The 23,157-nt window shown below is 42.5% G+C and overlaps 1 protein-coding gene across 1 annotated transcript in view; it reads left to right on the top strand.

Annotated features, from left to right (window-relative positions):
- KIF26B (kinesin family member 26B) overlaps window positions 1-23,157 on the top strand; it is a 508,474-nt gene that overhangs the window by 434,916 nt on the left and 50,401 nt on the right. The window contains exon 10 of the mRNA XM_069545500.1: window positions 3,868-4,027. Coding sequence (XP_069401601.1) covers window positions 3,868-4,027 — 160 coding nt within the window. The remainder of the gene's footprint in view (window positions 1-3,867; window positions 4,028-23,157) is intronic.

The following is a 23,157-nucleotide window of genomic DNA, read 5'->3' as shown; positions in this document are numbered from 1 at the left end:
AACTTACTAAACTCAATTATTAGTTCTAGTTGGCTTTTTTTTTGTGGCGTCTGTTAGATTTTCTATATATATAATCATGTAATCTGTCAAGAAAGACAGTTTAACTCGTTTCTTTCCAATCAGGATACATTTTATTTCTTTTTCTTGCCTGTTGCTCTGGCTAGAACCTCCCATATAATGTTGAATAGAAAGGGTGAACATCCTTGTCTTGTTTTTGATCTTGGAAAGTTTTAGTCTCTTTCTATTAAGAATACTATTATCTGCAGGTTTTTCCTAGACACTTTTTATCAAACTGAGAATATCACCTTTGATTTATATTTTGCCAGCCATTTTTATCAGTAATGGATTTTGGAGTTTGTTAAATGCTTTGTCTGCATCTACTGAGAGAATCTTTTTCTTTTTAGTCTTCTAATATGGTGAATTATAATGATAGATGAATTTTTTGTTAACCAGCCCTGCATTCTTTGGATTAATTCATTTATTTAGTCATTAATTAAGTTATTCATGGTATAAAAATCCTTTTAATATGTTCCTAGCTATAATTTTCTAGTATGACTCACTAGTATTTTGTTTAGAACTTTTGTCTATTTGTTCATGAGGGATAATTGGTCTTCAACTTTTTTCTTGGAATAGCTTTGTTTTTGCTATCAGGGTAATCCTGGTCTCAAAGAATTAACTGGGATGTAGTCTCTGCTATCTGGGGCTTCCCAGGTGGCATTAGTGTTAGAGAACGCTCCTGCCAATGCAGGAGGTGTAAGAGACATGGGTTCGGTCCGTGGGTCAGGAAGATCCCCTGGAGGAGGAAATGATAACCTACTCCAGTATCCTTGCCTGGAGAAAACCAAGGACAGAGGAGCTTGGCGGGCTGCATCCATGAGGTCACAAAGTGTTAGACACGACTGAAGTGACTTAGCACGCATGCACTCCCCTATTTGATTTTCAGGAAGAATTTGTGTAAAATTGATATTATTTCTTCCTTTAAAGTTTGGTAGAATTCACCAGGGTGGTTAAGTACACTGCTCTCTCTGTAGAAAGGTTGTTAACTACAGATTCTATTTCTTTAATGGATGTAGGGTTAGTCACATTATCTGTTACTTCTTGAGGGAGCTCTGGTACTTTGTATCTATCGAGAAATGTGTTCATTCTTCCAAGTTGTGCTAACCTCCTGGCATCATGTTTCTTTATTATCCTTTTTTTATTTGTAGAAACTGTAGTGAGGTTGGAGAAGGCAATGGCACCCCACTCCAGTACTCTTGCCTGGAGAATCCCATGGATGGAGGAGCCTGGTAGGCTGCAGTCCACGGGGTCGCTGAGAGTTGGACACGACTCAGTGGCTTCACTTTCACTTTGCACTTTCATGCACTGGAGAAGGAAATGGAAACCCACTCCAGTGTTCTTGCCTGGAGAGTCCCAGGGATGGGGGAGCCTGGTGGCCTGCCGTCTATGGGGTCACACAGAGTCGGACACCACTGAAGTGACTTAGCAGCAGTAGTGAGGTTACTACCTCTTTTGTTCCTGACACGGGAAATTTGTGTCTTCGCTCTTTGCTGATCAGTCATGCTAGAGAAATATGAATTTTATTGATCTTAAAGAATCCACTTTAGATGGTATTGATTTTTCTCTATTGTTCTTTAAATTTTATATTTCCTTGATTTCTGATTTTATATTAATTATTTCCTTTCTGCTAGTTAGTCTTTAATTTGCTCATCTTTTTCTAGTTTGTTAAAGTGGAAGCTGAGGTAACTGATTGGAGACCCTATGTTGTTTTCTGATACAGGCATTTAATGGAGTAAATTCCTTCTAACAATAGAAGTGTCTTCCTAATTTGGATATGTTGCTTTTCATTTTCATTCACTTAAAAACACTTTCTAATTTCCATTTTGGTTTCTTCTTTGACCCTAAGTTATTTGGAGCTGTGTTGTTGAGTTTCAAAATATTTAGGGATTTTCCAGATGTCTTTCTGGATTGACTTCAAATTTAACTCTAGTGTGTCAGAGCATAGTTGGAATGATGTGAAGCCTTTAAAATTTACTTAGACTTGCTTCATGTATCAGAATATGGTCTATCTTGGTAAATATTTTGTGTGCAATTCAACAGAAAGTGTATTCTGCTGTTGTTGGGTTGAATGTTCTGTAAATGTCAGGTAGAATGAATTGATAATTATTCAAATCTTCTATATCCTTACTGGTTTTCTGTCTACTTGTTATATCAGTTATTGATACAACTTTTCTGTTATATCAGTTATTGAGAAAGGGGTATTTGAAATCTCCAGCTATAAGCCTGGAGTTTTCTATTCATTATTGCAATTCTATCAGATTTTACTTCATATGTTTCAACTTCCATTATTAAAGCATAAAAATTTTTGATTGTTCTGACCTCCTGATGACTTTTATCCTTTCTTATTATAAAATCTCTCTCTTTTCCTCTAGGAATATTTTTGTCTTAAGTCTCTTTTGTTTGATATTGTTGTAACTGCCTCAGCTTTCTTATGGCAACTATTTGCATGGTATAGCCTTTTCCATACTTACATTTGCAACCTATTGTATGTTTATATTTGAAGTGCACCTCCCATAGGCAGCATGTAGAAGAGTCTTGCTTTTTATCAAATCCAACAATATCGACTTTTAATAAGGATATTCAGACTACTTCATTTAATGGGAAAATTCATATGCTGTGGCCCAAAGTATTATGTTTCTGTATGTTTTCTATTCAACCAATCTGTCCTTTGTTCTTTTTATTTTATTTGCTTTCTTTTGAACTTATTGAACGTTTTATATGACTCCACTTAATATTCTTTTTTGGCTTTTTAGCTCTAAATCTTTGTTATTTAGTGATTGCTATAGGATTTATTGTATACATCTTTAAGTTATCACAGTCTACTTTTAAGTGATATTATACCACTTCATGTCTAGAATAAGAACCTTACAGTATTTTCATTTCTCCACTCCTAAACTTTGTGCTATTGTTGCCAAACATTTTAATTTTTTGTGTGTTATACCCACATATTACATTTTTGTTATTTTTGCTTTAGCAGTCAATTAACTTTTAAGGAGATTTAAATAAGAGAAAAACATAAATTTATTCACATGGTTGTCATTTCCAAAACTATTCATTCTTTTGTGTATATCCTTTGTGATGAATTCTTTCAGCTTTTTTAAGTCTGAAAAAGTCTTTATTTTCCTTTTATCTGAGGATGATACTCTGATTGGGTGTATAACTGTAGGTTGGAAGTTTTCAGTACTTGAAGAATGTTGCTCCATTGTCTTCTCACCTGTATTATTTCTGAGAAGCATCATTTTATCATTGTTCCTTTACTTGTAACATAATTTTCCCCCTCTGGCTATTTTCAAGATTTTTTCTCATCATTACTGGTTTTAAACCCATTTGATTATTATTTGAGTTATTAACCTGATTCCTGGCTGAGCTTTAGGTCACTGGTCTCTATAACACTCAACCAAAGCAGATAATCACTTATGGGCTATTCATGTTTTAATATGATCAATTTCAGAATTCTGTTACACAAAGGCAGAAATTTCTGTAGGCACAAATCTTATTCTCTTTTAATATAAATTTACCTTCTCTGTTAAATCTCATCTAATTCAACCAAAAGGAATTATTCCTTTATTTATAGTAGGAATGTCCATAGGTTTCAGAAGGCCAGTGGTATGTGATGGACAGAATCTAAGAGGACCGTGCTCTTTGTTACCCCTGCAGGATTTGGTTGGGGTCTCGTCCTACGTCGTGAACTTCAACCTTTTACTTCCTCTTTGTTTCCCCTCAGATTTCCCAAGGAGCCACCTGAAGGACAGATGAGGGTTTACCAGACTTAACCAGTCCTTTCTTCTTTTGTCTTCTCTCCTGTGGCAGTGTCTGGAGGCCGCAGCCGCCTGCACCTCATCGATCTTGGCAGCTGTGTGAAAGCTCTTAGCAAAAATCGGGAAGGAGGCTCAGGGCTGTGCCTCTCACTGTCTGCCCTGGGCAATGTCATCCTGGCTCTCGTCAATGGCAGCAAGCACATCCCATACAAGTAAGTGACTCTTCTGCTCGAAGAATGGGATGAACTGAGCATAGTACCAGGGCTAGGTGGGGGTTTCTCAGTCTAGTGGCATCTGGGGAGAGTTGTACTGCAGAGGTATGGACCACACTGTCAGTTCAGTGCCGGAAACTGGCCTTCGCTAGCAGTTATGTAATGCACGATCTGCCAAATTCAAAAGCTGTGGAAATACATAAATTTGCCCCAATCCTAACATTAGGCTGCTCGAGTCAGAAATAATGGGAAGTTACCTCAGTTGAGGGCTTCAATAACAATTGCCATTGGTAGATTACTGTTGAGGCTTCCCTAGTGGCACTAGTGATAAAGAATTTGCCTGCCATGCAGGGGCTGCAGGAGATGTGGGTTCGATCCCTGGGTCAGGAAGATCCACTGGAGGAGGGCATGGCAACCCACTCCAGTGTTCTTGCCTGGAGAATCCCATAGACAGAGGAGCCTGGGGCTAAGGTCCGTAGGATCTCAGAGCTGGACACAACTGAAATGACTTAGCATGCATGCACTCAAACTTTTGCCACCATTGTACGAATGCTTTATAGAGATAAGAGCAAGGGTCCTAAGATTGAATCACCATTCCCTTAGGAGTAGAGCTGCCATATCTAGCCAATAAAAATATGGGATGCCCAGTTAAATTTTAATTTCAGATGAAAACCAAATATTTTCAGTGTTAAGTATGTCCCTAATATTGCATAAGCTATAGGGGCACCCTGTATTTTATCTGGCAATCCTATTTAGGAGAACTGAAATGCTTGGGGAACTACCACCCACTATCCCAAGCAAATGTTTGTTTCACTTCCAAGAACCTTTTCCTCTTTTCGGTTATGCTCCAGAAAGATGAAATTAGAATTGCTCCTATGTCTGGAATAGCCAAAAACTTGCCATATCATCTTTGGCCATGAATGACGCAGCCCTTTAGCCACCCCTCACCACCAACACTCCAGTTCAGCTTTTCCACTGGACAATATGGTGATGGGATGAGGGGAACTCTCTAATTTTTCAGGCTCTGCCAAGGTCCAGCTGCACCTTTCACTAGCTATCTGAACCTTCACATCTCATGAACTGAGAGCTATAGCTATATATCTTATTTACACAACAAGGATAAAAGGCTTGTAATGATATGTGTGTGAAAGTTTTTTGTAAAGTGTGTAACACTGTAGTCAATAACCAATAACAATAATGTGGTTGAGCCTATACCCACCTATTGAAATGGAAATAACACATACCTCACAGAGTTGCCATGAGGATTAAGCAAATATACGGTATATGGAATAATTTTTTAATCTGTAGGATTCGACAAAATAAATGTTTCTGTTGTGTTGGGAAGTCAGGCAGTTTTTTCTACAGTAACTGAGATTCAGTATGAGTTCTGGAGTTGTGCTTTGCCTCTGCCATAAGTTGATGCCAACACGGTGATTTTGTTCTCCACCAGGAAGCCCATTACTAGCCTACTTTGGAGTTTAAATAGAGATTATAAGCTGGTCTGTCTCAGTTCTTGAAATCTGGAATTCTAGGATACACCCAGAAGTGGCTTTTCCAGCCCTTGTGTGATTCTTTTCTATGAGGAAAAAAAAAATTCAATTTGAAGGTTTATGAAGTTTCATTCAGTATCATTTCTACAACTGAATAAAGTCAACTTGTGATTACAAGAAAGAGAGGATGGAAGGAAGGGAGGGAGGAAGGAAAGAGAGAAGAGAAGGAGGGAAAAAAATAAAGGTCTGGAAAGGTCCTGTCAAGACTGAGATGTCAGAAAGAAAAGAAAGCGTTATCAGCCCTTGTTGGCTTCCCTGTCCATAAAAAGGGAAACGTGTATTAGTAAGATAACTCGACAGATCATGATGTAGACAAAATTCAAAATACCACCTTATGAGGTCACTGATTATGTATTTTGCTTGTATATTTATATCTCCTATATGTATTATATATATCACATTGTTTCTGTGGAGCAACATGCTTTTATGGATTTCAATAAATATTTGTTGAATTGATGGTGGGGGGATGGATAAAAGTAAGCATATGAAACTACTTTTACTTTAGATGAAGTAACTTCCTTTTGGTTCAAGTTGGGTTTTACTATCAACATTAAAAATTGTTTTTGTTCATAGTTCAAGGTCTCTTGTTAAATTAAACATACCATACACCAGTTAGTCACAATGACCTGCTCACTTGCGAGGGCTGACAAAATGTGGAAACTCCACTCACCTTTCTCTGCAGACATCTGTCTGCTTCAGCTCCCTTCTTTCCCTTCTGGCTCCGAGGGAGTGATGATTAAAGACGCTCCATGTCTGAAGTAGACTTTGTTGTTCAGTCGCTAAGTTGTGTCTGACTCTTTGTGACACCATGGACTGCAGCATGCCAGTCTTCCCTGTCCTTCACCGTCTCCTGTAGTTTGCTCAAACATATCCATTGAGTCAGTGATGCCATCCAACCATCTCACTCTCTGTTGAAGTAGGCTTACATTTAATATAAATACGGTGTCGACATAAGACCCAGGCGTAGAGTGGCCCCTAGCCATCAGGATCCTCCTGGGCACCTTGCAGAGCTCCCCGCTGCTTGGTGTCAGAACACGTGGGGGCCTGGCCACCCAGCCAGCTCTGTCCTCCCCAGACCTTCACTGGCAGTGCACATGTATAGCCAGCTGTATCATCCCTCAGTCCTGAATGCCCATCATTAGGTGTGAGCTTTCGAAGATCGTTGCTGTAATACTGTTTCAGATTCTCAGCCACAGCAGATAGTCAATATTTGGTTCTGAGAATGCATTTGCAAAGTGATTAATCAACGACAAACTATCCTCTTTCAAAGTGCAGGAAGATAAGGCCAAGATTTACTCAAGTCACCCAGCTAGTTGGTGGCAGGATCAAACCTCATCACATTTTACAGCCTCAGAGACCTTGGCAGTTCCTTACTGATCCACTCGCCCAGCCTCATCAAGCTCTGTAATATATTAGCTGCCTTTGCTCTGCACAGCATGAGGTCTTCAGCACAGCAGGATGGCCCAGATTTCTTTTATCAATTCAGTACGTGCTCCAAACCCCCATCACACGGCATTTTGTTAGCATACTAAACACTTTTCCCATGTCAAACCCTGTCTCTGCAGTAAGTTCCTGAGATAGGTTTTGTACCCTTGCAGTTTTCCTCTTATTCTTGTTCACTTAAAGGAAAAAAAAAAAGGAAAACCAGACTCCACTCTCATGACCCTCCCCCAACGCCCTCCAAAACACACAAAAAACCCACTTCATTTGTCACCCTGGACACTTCTGTGCTTGGAACTCACATCACTTGTGTTAGCTTTTGGGAAATTAACTGGAATGTGCACAGAAGGGATAGAGCCTGTCCTCGTTTCTCTTCATCATTGTTCCAGACAGACTCTCTGTCATGTAATCAAGCCCGAAAGCGAGTTTGGATTCATTACCCATCCCAGGCACTCCCATGGGCATCCTAGGTGTGCCCTGAATGGTTTTTGACTTTGCAAATGATATTGCCTTTATAAGTGATAAATGCAAGCGCAGAATAGTTTCCCAGACACAGCCGTGACATAGCTCAGGCCCGCTGGGCTATCCAAGTTCCATCAATCAATCCCAGTGGTGACACCATTCAGAAAAGCACCCGGGGACAGGAAGGAGACCACCAAAGGCTCCAACGCCCTTGTCAGACAGGCTACACAGAACTCCCTAAGTTTGGGGAACCTCTCGTTTCAGGGAAGCTGTCATAGTCCTAAGCTTTTTCACAGTGCATTTTGCCTGTTTCCTTCCATTGCTCAGCCATTTGCTGTTCCTCATCATAGCCTTCCCCTTGGATAGATGAGAAAAAATATATAGTGGCATCAAAACAAATTCCTATGCCAGAAACCAGCATGGCAGGCATACATCACTAGAACTGCTACCCAGAAGGGCCACCACAAGGCTCTGTCAGTGTGTACTTGGCTTTGGCTAAAAAGTCCTGTTATGTCCCAGCTGATCTGCAGGACCAGTCTCTCCAAAGACTTGGAAATTATAACCACCACCCAGTTCTCTCAAAATAGAATTTTTGGTACCTTCTAGATGTCTGGTAAGGGGAAGCATACCCTTCACACAGTGATACTTAAAGCCTGAAACATTTTTCCTTCATTTATAGCTGTGACTCCATTTGAAGAAATAATGACTTAAGTAGGTCAAATGGTCTATTTTATTATTTGCCAACAATATGCTGTCCTCTATTTCTAAACAACAGAGATGTTATAATGTCCTGGCTTCCACAGAACAAGAGGTCATAGAAAGTCATTCTGTGACCCTCTAGTGTTGTATCTGTCTGAGATCCTCTTCCCAAGTTAACTTGAAGCATGGTTCTGCATGAACAGCCCCATGATGGAACTGGTGCTCTATGCTCTTCTTTTATGGATTTGGTCTGTAGTGGAGGTGATGGCATTCCAGTTGAGCTATTTCAAATCCTGAAAGATGATGGTGTGAAAGTGCTGCACTCAATATGCCAGCAAATTTGGAAAACTCAGCAGTGGCCACAGGACTGGAAAAGGTCAGTTTTCATTCCAATCCCAAAGAAAGGCAATGCCAAAGAATGCTCAAACTACCACACAATTGCACTCATCTCACATGCTAATAAAGTCATGCTTAAAATTCTCCAAGTCAGGCTTCAGCAATACGTGAACCGTGAACTTCCAGATGTTTAAGCTGGTTTTAGAAAAGGCAGAGGAACCAGAGATCAAATTGCCAACATCCACTGAATCATGGAAAAAGCAAGAGAGTTCCAGAAAAACATCTATTTCTGCTTTATTGACTATGCCAAAGCCTTTGACTGTGTGGATCACAATAAACTGTGGAAAATTCTGAGAGAGATGGAAATACCAGACCACCTGACCTGCCTCTTGAGAAATCTGTATGCAGGTCAGGAAGCAACAGTTAGAACTGGACATGGAACAACAGACTGGTTCCAAATAGTCAAAGGAATACGTCAAGGCTGTATATTGTCACCCTGCTTATTTAACTTATATGCAGAGTACATCATGAGAAACGCTGGACTGGAAGAAACACAAGCTGGAATCAAGATTGCCAGGAGAAATATCAATAACCTCAGATATGCAGATGACACCACCCTTATGGCAGAAAGTGAAGAGGAGCTAAAAAGCCTCTTGATGAAAGTGAAAGAGGAGAGTGAAAAAGTTGGCTTAAATCTCAACATTCAGAAAACTAAGATCATGGCATCACTTCGTGGGAAATAGAAGGGGAAACAGTGGAAACAGTGTCAGACTTTGTTTTTGGGGGCTCCAAGACCACTGCAGATGGTGACTGCAGCCATGAAATTAAAAGACACTTACTCCTTGGAAGAAAAGTTATGAGCAACCTAGATAGCATATTCAAAAGCAGAGACATTACTTTGCCGACAAATGTCCGTCTAGTCAAGGCTATGGTTTTTCCTGTGGTCATGTATGGATGTGAGAGTTGGACTGTGAAGAAGGCTGAACACCGAAGAATTGATGCTTTTGAACTGTGGTGTTGGAGAAGACTCTTGAGAGTCCCTTGGACTGCAAGGAGATCCAACCAGTCCGTTCTGAAGGAGATCAGCCCTGGGATTTCTTTGGAAGGAAAGATGCTAAAGCTGAAACTCCAGTACTTTGGCCACCTCATGCAAAGAGTTGACTCATTGGAAAAGACTCTGATGCTGGGAGGGATTGGAGGCAGGAGGAGAAGGGGACAACAGAGGATGAGATGGCTGGATGGCATCACTGACTCAATGGACGTGAGTCTGAGTGAACTCTGGGAGTTGGTGATGGACAGGGAGGCCTGGTGTGCTGCGATTCATGGGGTCACAAAGAGTTGGACACGACTGAGTGACTGAATTGAACCCAACTGTGGTTCAGACCAAGACCTAATCCTTGTGTGTAAGAATCCATCACAGACAGTCTGTGGGGCTCAGGCATCTGACTCTCTGGTGCCCTTCTTCTCTCTGGAGACAAAAGGTGGAGCCCAAAGCAGTCTGCTGTCATGAGCTTCAGTGGCAAGCAAATACCGCTGCAGGGGCCACTTTGTGTGCACACATGCTGAGTCGCTTCAGGCATGTCTGACTCTTTGTGACTCCATGGACTGTAGCCCATTAGGCTGCTCTATCCATGGAGATTCTCCAGGCAAGAAGACTGGAGTGGGTTGTCAGGCCCTCCTCCAAGGGATCTTCCCGACCCAGGGACTGAACCTGCATCTCTTATGTCTGCTCATTGGCAGGCGGGTTCTTTACCACTAGCTCCATCTGGGAAGCCCCAGGGGCCACTTTAGAAAAGGTTATTCTACAGAAGTTAGGGATGCTCATCCTCAGGGTCTGGAATGGGAGTCTTTCTCCTCCTAAGGCCCTACTGAGGAGTCAGGAACCAAGGTCACATTCGAGAGAATGTGGAGAAATTGTGGAGTAATGACATTTTATAAATACAGGCAACTTTTTCAAAATGTGAATACCTCATCCATGCTGGAACCCGTAGGCAGGATCTCTGGGAGCACCCTAAGATTTGTCAGGTCTTCATAAGAGTCACATCTCTGAAGAAGGTGGACATTCCTTTTTCTTGTCTTGAGAACTAATTTTCTCCCAGTAGCCAGTTCGATGTTGGGTTTGTCTTTGCTTTCTCAGAACTGGAAACCCACACAGTGTCTGGGAAGCTAGAGAAAGGAGCTCATGACTGATATGAGCCACAATACTCAGTTTCCCTGATTCACACAGGAGGTAAAAGATTCGTTCCTTGGGACTCAAATGCATGTTATTGACAAAGGGAAATTAAATAGATATTTTCCAGGAAAAATGCAAAGGGATATTAATTCTCCAGATTTGCTTAAGATAGCATATAATGGAGAGAAACTCTGAGGAAGAATCTTTGTGTGCACGTGGTATGAGACACACACATCTGCATATTTAGCAACCTTTAAATGTACGTTAACACTGTATTATCTCTTCCTGATTTACAGAGAGAACATCAATTTAAAACTATTTTCACAAACTCCAGATACCAGTTTATAGCATTCCCTGTTTAGAAATAAAATAACCAAAGTCTCAGGTTGCCAAGCAACTGCAGCAATGATAATTCTTAGTGTTGCTGCTTCAGAATATCCATTTCTATACATTTTAATGACTGTTAGGATGCAGAGAAAGTGAGTTCAGAAAATCAGTGGTACGTGGGTCTCTTTTGTATGAACTTCTAGCATCTTACTTCCTTTCATTCTTCCCTCCTACCTCCGTTTGCTTCCCTGGCCAGTAGTATCTTCACATTTAATTTTGAAAGTTCTCAGAGGTCTATATTATTTTCTTACGAGTTGGGGCATCACCTACCAGTAAATGAATTCTACCAGGATTATCACAGAACCATACAGGTCACTCAGGGAGAAATGAGGCTGCCTGGGACTCAGCTGGGATCACAAGCCATGGGTTCAAACATTGGGTCTTTCTGTCACTGTCTAACACATAAGCTATAAACACATAAAGCTATAGGGACTTCCCTATAGCTCAGATGGTAAAGAATCTGTCTGCAATGCAGGAGACCCGGGTTCGATCCCTGGGTCAGGAAGATCCCCTGGAGAAGGAAGTGATAACCACTCCAGTATTCTTGCCTGGAGAATCTCCATGGACAGAGGAGCCTGGTGGGCTATAGCCCATGGGGGTCACAAAGCGTCAGACATGACTAAGTGACTGACGCACACACAGAGCACATAAACTCTGTGTCATCCTTTCAGTTCCCAGGAGGACCCCTTTCTGTCCCCTCACAGAACCTCACTGAATTGGGAGCAGACTGTTAGGCCCCCAACTCAATCATGATCCTTGGCAGCAAAGCCATAGTATATAGTTTTCTTTGTCCCTCTCAGATAATGAGCCTATGGTTTGAGGACTGAGCACAAGTCAGGAGGCGTCTTCATTTCTCTTTTGGTTTTTCGAGAGGTTCTCTTTAATGTTCAGTTTCTGAGGCGACTAATCAGACCCTTTTCTCTGTATTCCAAACCAGTAGGCGAATAGACACAAGAGTATGATTAGGGGCTACCCTGGTGGCTCAGTGGTAAAGAATCGACCTGCCGATGCAGGAGGCTCGGGCTCGATCCCTAGTCCGGGAAGATCCAATATGCCTCAGGGGAGCTAGGCCCACACACCACAGCTATTGAGCCTGTGCTCTAGAGCCCGGAAGCCACAACTACTGAGCCCACGCTCCCTAGAGCCTGTGCTCCAGAACAAGAGAAGCCACCACAGTGAGGAGCCTGCACTCTACAGCTGGAGGGTGAGGTGAAGCGAAGTCGCTCAGCCATGTCCGACTCTGCAATCCCATGGACTGTAGCCTACCAAGCTCCTCTGTCCATGGGATTTTCTAGGCAATAGTACTGGAGTGGATTGCCATTTCCTTCTCCAGAGGCTCTTCCTGACCCAGGGATCGAACCTGGGTTTCCCGCATTGTATAACTAGAGAGTAGCTCCCACTAACCAAAACTAGAGAAAAGTCTACACAGCGACAAAGACCCAGTGCAGTCAAAGATAAATAAATCAATAAAATTATGTTAAAAATCGTATGATTGGGAATTGAATTCTCCATCTGCTGAATCCTAGCAGAGTGGAAGGAGATCTCCTGTCGCTCCACAGACTTAGACTCCAGGACTCAGGAATGGGCAGAAACAGGGTCAGCAGAGCAGTCCCTTACCCAGACAGCCACATGGCTTAAGTGGAGGGATGTGTGAGCTGCAGAAGGGTGGGCAGACAGACAGACAGACAGACAGCATTGGGCTGCACGTGCCCATGACCATATTTACCAGCCTCACCAATCAGGCCTTTTTCCTCCTGTTGTTCATTTGGGAAGTCATGTCCCACTCTCTGCAACCCCATGAATGGCAGCACACCGGGCTTCCCTGTCCTTCACTATCTCCTGGAGTTTGCTCAAACTCGTGCTCACTGATTCAGTGATGCCATCCAACCATCTCATCCTCTGTTGCCCCCTTCTTCTCCTGCCTCCAATCTTTCCTAGCACCACAGTCTTTTCCAATGAGTCGGCCCTTCCTATCAGGTGGCCTGTGAATATTCCTCCCAGGGAATATTCAGGACTGGTTTCTTTTAGGATTGACTGGTTGGATCTCCTTGCAGTCCAAGAGACTCTGAAGAGTCTTCTCCAACACCACAGTTCAAAAGCAGCAGTTCTTCAGCTTTCTCTTTTTATGATCTAACTCTCACATCCATACACGACTCTGGAAAAACCATAGCTTTGACTATATGGCCGTTTGTCAGCAAAGTGATGTCTCTGCTTCTTAATACGTTGTCTAGATTTGCCATAGCTTTTTTTCCAAGGAGCAAGCACTTTTAATTTCGGGGCTGCACTCACCATCCACAGTGATTTGGGGGCCCAAGAAAAGAAAGTCTGTCACTATTTCCATTGTTTCCCCATCTATTTGCCATGAAGTGATGGGACCAGATGCCATGATGTTAGTTTTTTGAATGTTGAGTTTTAAGCCAGCTCTCTCACTCTTCTCTTTCACCTTCATCAGGAGGCTTTTAGTTTCTCTTCACTTTTTGCCATTAGGGTGATGTACTCTGCATATCTGAAATTATTGATATTTCTGCCAAAATCTTGATTCCAGCTTTTGCTCATCCAGCTCAGCATTTCACATGAAACAGAAGTTAAATAAGTAGAGTGACAATATACAGCCTTGACATTCTCCTTTCGCAGTTTTGAATCAGTCCATTGTTCCATATCCATTTCTAACTGTTGCTTCTTGACCTGCATACAGGTTTCTCAAGAGGCAAGTATGGTGGTCTGGTATTCCCACCTCTTCCAGAATTTTTCATTTTGTTGTGATCCACACAGTCAAAGGCTTTAGTGTAGTTGATGAAGCAGAGTAGATGTTTTTCTGGAGTTCCCTTGCTTTTTCTATGATCCAGTGGATGTTGGCAATTTGATTTCTGATTCCTCTGCCCTTTCTAAATGTAGCTTGTACATCTGGAAGTTCTCAGTTCATGTACTGTTGAAGCCTAGCTTGAAGGATTTTGAGCATTACCTTGCTAGCGTTTGAAATAAGCGCAATTTTACGGTATTTTGAACATTCTTTGGCATTGCCTTTTTTGTGTTGGAATGAAAACTGATCTTTTCCTCCTGTGGCAATTTCTGAGTTTTCCAAATTTGCTGGCATATTGAGTGCAGCACTTTCACAGCAACATCTTTTAGGATTTGAAATAGCTCAGCTGAAATCCCATCACCTCCACTAGCTTTGTTTTTAGTAATGCTTCCTAAGGCCCACTTGACTTAACACTCCAATATGTCTGGCTCTAGGTGAGAGATCATACCTTTGTGGTTATCCAGGTCATTAAGACCTTTTTTGTACAGTTCTTTGTATTCTTGCAATCTCTTCTTAATTTCTTCTGCTTCTGTTAGGTCCTTGCTGTTTCTATACTTTATCATGCCCATCTTTGCATGACGAAGTAAATAAAAGGACAAAAAGTAGAATGGGAACTTTGTTTTCATTTTTTCCAAGGGCCTAGAGATTCCTAGGGGCTTCCCTGGTACGTCAGCTGGTAAAGAACCCGCCTGCAATGCAGGAGACTCCTGTTGGATTCCTGGGTCAGGAAGATCTCCTGTTGAAGGTATAGGCTACCCACTCCAGTATTCTTGAGCTTCCCTGGTAGCTCAGATAGTAAAGAATCCACCTGCAATGCAGGAGACCTGGGTTCGATCCCTGAGTTGGGAAGATCCCCTGGAGGAGGGCATGCTTGGAGTATTCTTGCTTGGAGAATCCCATGGACAGAGCAGCTTGGTGGGCTGTAGACCATGGGGTCCCAAAGAGTCATACACAACTGAGCAACTAAGCACAGCATGCACAGCTGTGAGATTCCTAATTTATGGACTTGCTGAGTCCTAGGGAGAAGGAGGAAATTGCTTCTAGTACTTGTTTTCTGGGTTTCTACTCCAATCCAGGTGGTTGGCATGTGCAAGCGTGAGCCGTGGCTGAGGGGTGTTCCACGGTGTGAGTGTAATGACAACAGCTCATAGTCATCTTTCCCTTGCTGTGCATCAGGAGCTGCACTGAAGGCTTGCTGGGGATTTAATTCTCCCAACAGCCTCCTAGCATAGGTGCTACTGTGGTCATACTGGTATTACAGATGGGGAAACTGCGACCAGAGGATTAAGTGACTTGTTCTTGTCTACAGGACTGGTAGGTGACAGAGATACTTCACTGCCTCTGATATATCACCTCTTCCTGACACAGTGTCCAGAATGGCATGGTGCTCAATCAGTACTTGTTGAAATAAGGCCAGACAATGGATCAAATGTATCTACAAAGCTTGAATACATGCAGGTGGTTGTAAGTGAAAATGTGAGTCCCAGGCAGGGGACCAGCTGTGGCTAACTGTCCATTCAGTGTCATCTGGCCTCACTTTTTCCATGATGTGGCAGCGAAGAAAGTAAAATAAGAAATATGAGGATGGGAAACAATTCCCCCTCCCCAATCTCAATCCAGTGGCAGGGCTGAATCAGAAATGCCACGTGAGAATGTTCAAGTTAGCAAGTGAGAGAACCTTGTGCAGGGTTGATGAACACAACTCGGCTGACCTTGTTAAATGGCTCTCAGAGGAGCTCACCCATCCTGATGCCATATTCTGGGCACCACCAGCAGATGAACTCAGCAAATCTCAGCTATTTCACAGTCTTCTGCTCTTTCTTAATTTCTGTAATCTTTCTCGTGTGAGAGCCTGGAAGTTCATATAGCCATTTCTTGTACCCTGAAGAGCTTCAGGATACTCTAATGTTTTCTGAGGACACAGGACTCCCAGACAGCCCTCCTGCCTGGCTGGATGGCCTCCTGCATGAGAAGTGTTTACCCACCCCCATTCTGGAGACTGCAGAGCGGCACAGCCTCCCGATAAGACAGTTTCCAGCCCTCTTCCCCCTTGGCAGCGTTAATGCAGGTGCATTAAGACACTCCTGAGTGAATAGATTCCTGTCAGAAGAGAGAGGTCACCATCCAGTCTGGGTCTAGAAGTTGTGCTGAACACAAGAAAGGTAAGGTGGAGAGAGGCAAGAGGTGAGAATGATGGCAGGGCCGAGGATGACGGGGCGTGCGGTGATGAGCTTCCTCCAACAGCTGGCCAATAATCGCAGTTTGGGGCATTTCTACAGTTGGTAGGTGAGACTGTCATCTATCGATGGGAATTTGTGAAGTTTCTTCAGGTACCACTCCCAGAGAAGTACGTGCAACCAAATACCTGTGGTTTCCAAAAGAGAAGGATTATGTGACATGGGCTCAGGAGGTGGTGCTGAGCTGAGACCAGGGAGGCGCGGGTCCTCATGCCAGGCCCACTGCCCACCTCCAGACACTCAGGCTCTCTTCCTGCAGTTTCCTTTTTCCTTTTAATGTTATTTATTTTGAGGGGTGCACCCCATAGCATGCAGGATCTTAGTTCCCTGACCAGAGATTAAACCCTTGCCCCCTGCTTTGGAAGCACAAAGTCTTAGCCACTGGACTGCCTGGGAAGTCCCTCTTCCTATGCTTTTTTCCACCAGCTGACTCAGAATTACCATTCACCTCTATCTCAGAAATGTGATAGAGTCCTTTGAGACAATGTCCCTGATAGCCCTTTAAAGAAACACGTTTCAAAGGTAAAAATGAGAGTTTGCATATATTTCAAAACGTTATAACCCAGACTGATCTGGCAGTATTGTATCTTTATGTCTGTTTCTTGATTTTAAAAGTATGCATCCCTTTTGGCCAAGTGAATTATAATTACCTTTTGTTAAAATGGAAGCTTCATACATTTTTCAGCAGGAGTTTGTGTGCCTGATGTATCGGGTTGCTGCCAGATACAGACATTTAATTTAAGAGACTCCAACCTGGAGTACTCTGCACAAAGAGAGAAATAACAGATTCTCTGAGGAGTGAATGACTCCACCTGCCGCCTACCTCAGAGGGACCACCACAGAGAGGGGGCGGTAGGTGAGCAGAGGATGCTGCACCCCCACTGTATCTGTCTGGCCATTCAAATTGTTAAAGACAAATTTTTCCCATAATATGGCCTTTGAATACAAGCCACAGCCTTCTGGGGCTCAGCCAGAGACATGTTCCAACCCTGAAGCAAAACCTGAATGTGTTAGATTTCATGAGACGAGGATTTTTCTTTCAAAGAGATTTTTAAGGCTGACCTTGATGATACAAATTTCACCTTACGTTTTATATCCCAAGTGATACACCAAGTTTAACTCCATTATTCATGGAGCATGGTGCTATTCTGATCAGGAAGGTGAACTCTGGCCCAAAGCCCCCTACTGAAGGAGGAGTTCAAGTGCCTGATTTTGTTACAATTCTGATAGAGGCTACCAAACATGTCATTGTTGTTTAGTAACTAAGACGTGTCTGACTGTTTTGCTACCCTCAGACCATAGCCTGCCAGGCTCCTCCATCTGGGATTTTTCCAGACAGGAATACTAGGTAGGTAGGTAGCCATTTCCTCTTCCAGGAGATCTCCCTGACCCAGGGATCACACCCAAGTCTCCCGCGTTGTCAGGCAGGTTCTTTGTCACCGAGCCACAAGGGAAACCCATAGCAAACATACACAAGAAATAATGTGAGCAATATGTGGCAGAATATCTGTAAGTTCTTCTATGTATTGAGTCATTATCTTTTAGTCAACTGTTCACTATTAATTAAAAAATACTGGACCCCTACAATACTCAAGACACTGGAAATATGACAGAGAAACATAGATGATTTCCACTCCTTAGACAATTTACAGTGTAGGAGAGATAGAGACATAAATGGCAAGTCTCACACTTGGTAACGTGTGAACACCAGTGCTTAACCGCCGGTGAGGAAAGTTACTCAAGTAAGGCCGAGGGAATCAGAAAATCTGCAGTAAGGGCTGTCTGGGCAGATCTTTCCTCATGTGCGCCCACTCGCTCTCCATTCTCACTCATCTGTTTTGCAAAGTTTCCCACTGTCCATCCATAAATGCCTGACATTCACAGCTGTTCTGTCTTTTGCTAGAATGATGTCAACATAGCCTGACACAAATCATGATAAACTAGTGGGCCAAAGGCAAGACTCCAAGTCCACAGCTAATTGTTATCTTTAATGATAACTAATCATCATATCACAAGTTATGTTGCTGCTAGAAGAAAACAGCCAAAGGGGGAGGGCTTTAGGTTAGCTTGGGGCCAATGTACGGAGAGCCCAAGGTGCCCTCAGGTATGTGCAGGGCTCTGTGACTATTCAAGGATGGCTTGATTTAGGCACCATTAGACGTGAGGAGGGATGGAGCATACAAATGAGTTGGGGCTTAATTCATTTAAAAAGTGTCTTGAACATTAATAGAGCTTCAATCAGAGTATCCAACCATAAATTCTCACCTGTTTCACAACTGGTTCAGGCTCAATTGAGCATTAATAGATTTTTTTGTCCATGCAAATGAGGTGATAATTCATTTCATGTGTAATTGAACAAATTTCAGTTATATTCATGGAGCAGTTAAGTTGTACCAAATTGTCTAATGTACCTAGCAATTTTTTAACTAAAATACAGCTGAAGTTTTATTTTGATATAATAAAGAAAGAACTCAAGAAATAGAGGTTATGGTACATTTGTTACTGCTTTGAAGAATAGTGGACTTGAAGAGACTTTACGATACTCCTTTGGGGCAGCAACCACAATTGCTTTTTATTTCTGTTTTTCCTTACCGTTCTTTAGGTACTGTAAGGAGTACCTTAGCAGTGAAATCAGTAAAAACTTTGGGAGTTTCTAGATTTTGCTAAAAGGAAGTATTATCAGGGCTCAGTTTATAAGCATGCATTTCCCAATTCCGTGTCCCAACGTGCCAATAGAGAGTGTTAAACATGTCTGTCCTAAAAGTTCTGTGTGAGCTCTTTCCTTCAAACCATTTATCTCATGTCTCCCATTAACCTTGCCTTCCAGAAGCATAAAATCCTACACTGAGGACTAATTGTAATTGCTTGTATTGAGAAGATGTTTATGTATGTAGTTTCTCGAACAGAGTCCAGGGGAGGCCCTAAGGGCATGTGATACATCCACTGTTTTTTTCTGAGGATTCTTTTTGGTGAAGGGAGAAAGGTTTTAGTTTCATCTACGTCCACACAGGGCTTCTCAGGTGATTCATTGGTAAAGAATCCACCTGCCAATGGAGGAGATGCAAGTTTAATCCCTGTGTCGGGAAAGATCGGCTAGGGTAGGAAATGGTAACCCACTCCAGTATTCTTGTCTGGGAAGCCCCAGGACAGAGGAGCCTAGTGGGCTACAGTCTGTGGGGTCGCGAAAGAGTCGGACACGACTTAACAACTAAACAACAACAACCCTCCACACAGCTGCCAGAATGTGCTTTTAAAATGTAATCCTGATGTCACCCACCTGTTTAAATCCTTCAGTGGCTTCTTGTTGGCTGCAGGTTCAAACCCTTGTATGGCCTATGAAGCTCTTGATCATTTGGGGCAGGCTCACCTTTCTGATCAGAGAAACTATGCACAGTCTCTTGAAGCCCCCATGGCCTCTCACACCCACATGCTTTGTAGATGCTGTTTCTTCTGCTTACAATAACCTGTCCATTCCTTCCTTCCTTCAGTGAATAGTTCCCAGGAGCACGCTATAGTCCCGGATTGAGCTGGATCTCCTTCTACCCATTTCTTCTTCTTTTTTTTTTACTTTACAATATTGTATTGGTTTTGCCATACATCAACATGTATCCGCCACGAGTGTACACCTGTTCCCCATCCTGAACACCCCTCCCACCTCCCTCCCCGTACCATCCCTCTGGGTCATCCCAGTGCCTATTTCTTATATGGTTTAATTGTGAACTGTGTCATATATACAGATGTAGAGACACATCTGCTCAGTCTATAAAAAAACAAGTCAAATACCTGTGTGCCCACCGGCCAGATGAGAAAATAGATTTCAATGCCTCGAGAGGCCCCCATGTACTCTTCTCTGATTGCACTGACCTCCCGCCTTTTCCAGAGGGGGCCACTGTGCTGAAAAAAGTCTTAGATCTAAAATCCCCTTGCTTGCTTTACAATGTTACCGCCTAAATTGTGTCCCTAAAAACTACATGTTTAGTTTCCTGTGTTTTTGAACTTTACAGAGCATAGAATCATGCTCGCCCTGGTCCTTCTGTAACTTAGCTTATTTCAATCAGTATTTCATTTTTGATACCCATATTGATGGGTGTAGCTATAGTCTATTCATTTTCATTAATAGATGATTTTTCATTGTGGGAGGATATCAAGAGTTTTTTATCTCCTGTTGATGGGTTTATAAGCAGTTCAACAAAACAGCCAAATTTTGTCTAATTCATTTCTGCCTCTGAAGAGATGCTCTCCTCCTTTAATTCTTTAATGTGGTAAATTACATAAATCAACCTCCTAATATTAAAAAATGTTGCATTCCTTCCTGTGTACCCTTCAAGGCTTATCTCAAATACTGTATTGTCTTTGAATCCTTCTCTGATCTTCTTTCCTCCCTCCCAGTTCTTTGCTCCAGAAAAGTGCTTTCCCTCTCCTAACCCTCTGTGGCATTCTGTAGGTATTTCATTGTGGGCACTGATATTACATTTTAATTATTTCTTTATAAACATATCTCTCCTATCACATAAGCTCATCAAGATGACAAACTTTTTCTCCAGATTCCTTATTATTTTTGCACTAATTTAAATTAAACCAACCTGCTCTAAACCCTACCTCTAGTAACAGACATGAATCAGACATCTGCCTTCAACTTTGGACTGCCTGCCTCATTACCTGGAGGATCCTTTGGGCCCCCAGACTTGCACTGTGGCCATCAGAGCCCCATTCTCAGCTAGGATAGAGTAGTGATGCCGGCCATTTAGAATGTGGAGAAGCAATGAAGCTATGGCCCTAGTTTCTGAATCAGATATATGGCAAAAATATATTCATTCTATGCTTAGTCACTCAGTCGTGTCTGACTCTTTGTGACCCCATGAACTGTAGCTCTCCAGGCTCCTCTGTCCGTGGGGATTCTCCAGGCAAGGATACTGAAGTGGGTTGCCATGCCCTCCTCCAGGGGATCTTCCCAACCCAGGGATGGAACCAGGGTCTCCTGCATTGCAGGTGGAGTCTTTACCAGCTGAGCTACCAGGGAAGTCAGTATTTATTCTACTAGGTTATTTTGACAATTCATCAAGCATCTACAGTGTATTAAGTGACATTCTATGCATTGAGGCTGTACACTATTTATGATAGTACATCAGTTAAAGTGTACATGCTAAGTTGCTTCAGTCATGCCTGACTCTGCAATTCCATGGACTGTAGCCTGCCAGGCTGCTCTATCCATGGGATTCTCCAGGTAAGAATGCTGGAGTGGGTTGCCATGCCCTCCTCTAGGGGATCTTCTTGAACCAGGGATTGAACCCATGTCTCTTACATCTTCTGCATTGGCATGTGGGTTCTTTACCACTGGTGCCACTAAAAGCCATATTATAAAGTGCATTTAAGAAAGAGGTAAGAAGTTCCAGTAAGTTGTCTGAATATGCCTTCTCTTTCATAGATTCTTATTTACTGCCACAACTCTCCAAATGTCTAGAATTTGGCAGAAACAAATGTATCATATAGTTCATCTAATTGGTTTAGTTACCCAAACTACATCTTTATAATAGTCATTTATTGAATGGCTTTGAAGTTGGTCCCCGAAGGATTTAGTATAGAGAAGTTCCAGGAATGTATTAGAAACCTAAGGAAAAACTCCCATGGCGACTAGTTAATATTCTCAGTTTGGGGAATAGCAGCCCATCTTTTGACCATAATATAAAATTTGAGCTGCATGTTGAAAACCATGTACCATGAAGTACCATTAGGCTCCGTGTGGATGAGGCTTCATCAGCTCTTGTGATTAACTGTTTGCAGTAAAGGGGATGATAGTCTCTTGCCCGGGAAATGCCTGCACGCCTTCCAACTTCTGGCTAATTCAACCTCTACTCACTCTAGGGAAATGGACAAATTCACAGCCTACATCTCTTCCCACTGTGGTCTCCTTGACAATCAAATTCTGAAAAAAGCAAACCTCCCTGCATGATTTCTTGCTGGAATAATGAAATCCATCTCAGCCCCTGCTTGACAATTTTCTTCAGAAAAGGAGAATAGCCACGTTCAAAAACCTGTACAGTTTGACCTTTCCAAAAGTGAGAGGTTTTTCCTCACCAAAGTGATTCATTTGAACCTATAATTTGTAAATGAAAAGCCCCAATGAAAAGAACCAAGTGACTGTTCCTCTGAAAGCTTTTTGGATGAGCTGGAATTGCCCTTTGGCATTAAATCCCCTCTTCCAGACCCATTTAAAGACCCATTTCGCATGGTCTTGGAACCATGGGTAGTGTGCAAAAGCAATAAACTTAGCAAAGCTACCAGTTTTGGAGTATTTGCTAGGTATAAGCCTAGTCTGTACAAGCATTCTCTTTTCATCTTCACACCAGCCCTAGAAGTAGATGCTATTATTTTTACCATTTTATAGATGAAGACCCTGAGAACACAGAAAAATGAAGCAAATTGGCCCCTACTCCCTCCACATCCTCTTCCATTACCACCACCACCACCACCATCACCGTCATTATTATCACCACCAACATCATCTAGTGCCAACTGTGTGCCTATAGTCAGTTCTTTATTTTTTAAAGCCCATTTCATCTTCATGACAGTTCCATGGAGCCAGCACTACTAATTGACCAAAGGAGGTTTACTCCAGACTTCCTTTGTCATGGCAGCCAGGCACATGCAGAAGCAGATAACAGAAATCTCTGCAGCCACATTTGACTCAGCACTGTTAGTGGAGCTGCAAAGGGACAAAATTATAAAGAAGCAAAGTTTATGACTGCCTCACTACCACTTTGCCACTCAGTGCTGGTGCCTCTTCCTCCCAGTGAATGCCTTCCTCACCCCCTCGGCAGGTACCCAGGGCCTTGGTGATATCCAAGAATGCCCAGTGTCTGCCACTCCACCCCCATCCTCCTGTCTGTACCAGTGTTAAGAGTCCCCAGTTCCTTGGGCCTCATTCAACTCTATACCTACATCAAAACTGATCATCAAAACCAATCTACATCAAAACCAATCATCACAACTCTATATCTACATCAAAACTGTGGGTTCTCCCTTTATACTCGCTCTGGGGTAAGGTA

The sequence above is a fragment of the Ovis canadensis genome, chromosome 12 (genome assembly GCF_042477335.2).
Source record: "Ovis canadensis isolate MfBH-ARS-UI-01 breed Bighorn chromosome 12, ARS-UI_OviCan_v2, whole genome shotgun sequence".
Lineage (NCBI taxonomy): Eukaryota > Metazoa > Chordata > Mammalia > Artiodactyla > Bovidae > Ovis > Ovis canadensis.
Note: the sequence above shows the minus strand (reverse complement) of the source record. Positions and strands in the feature narration are given on the sequence as shown.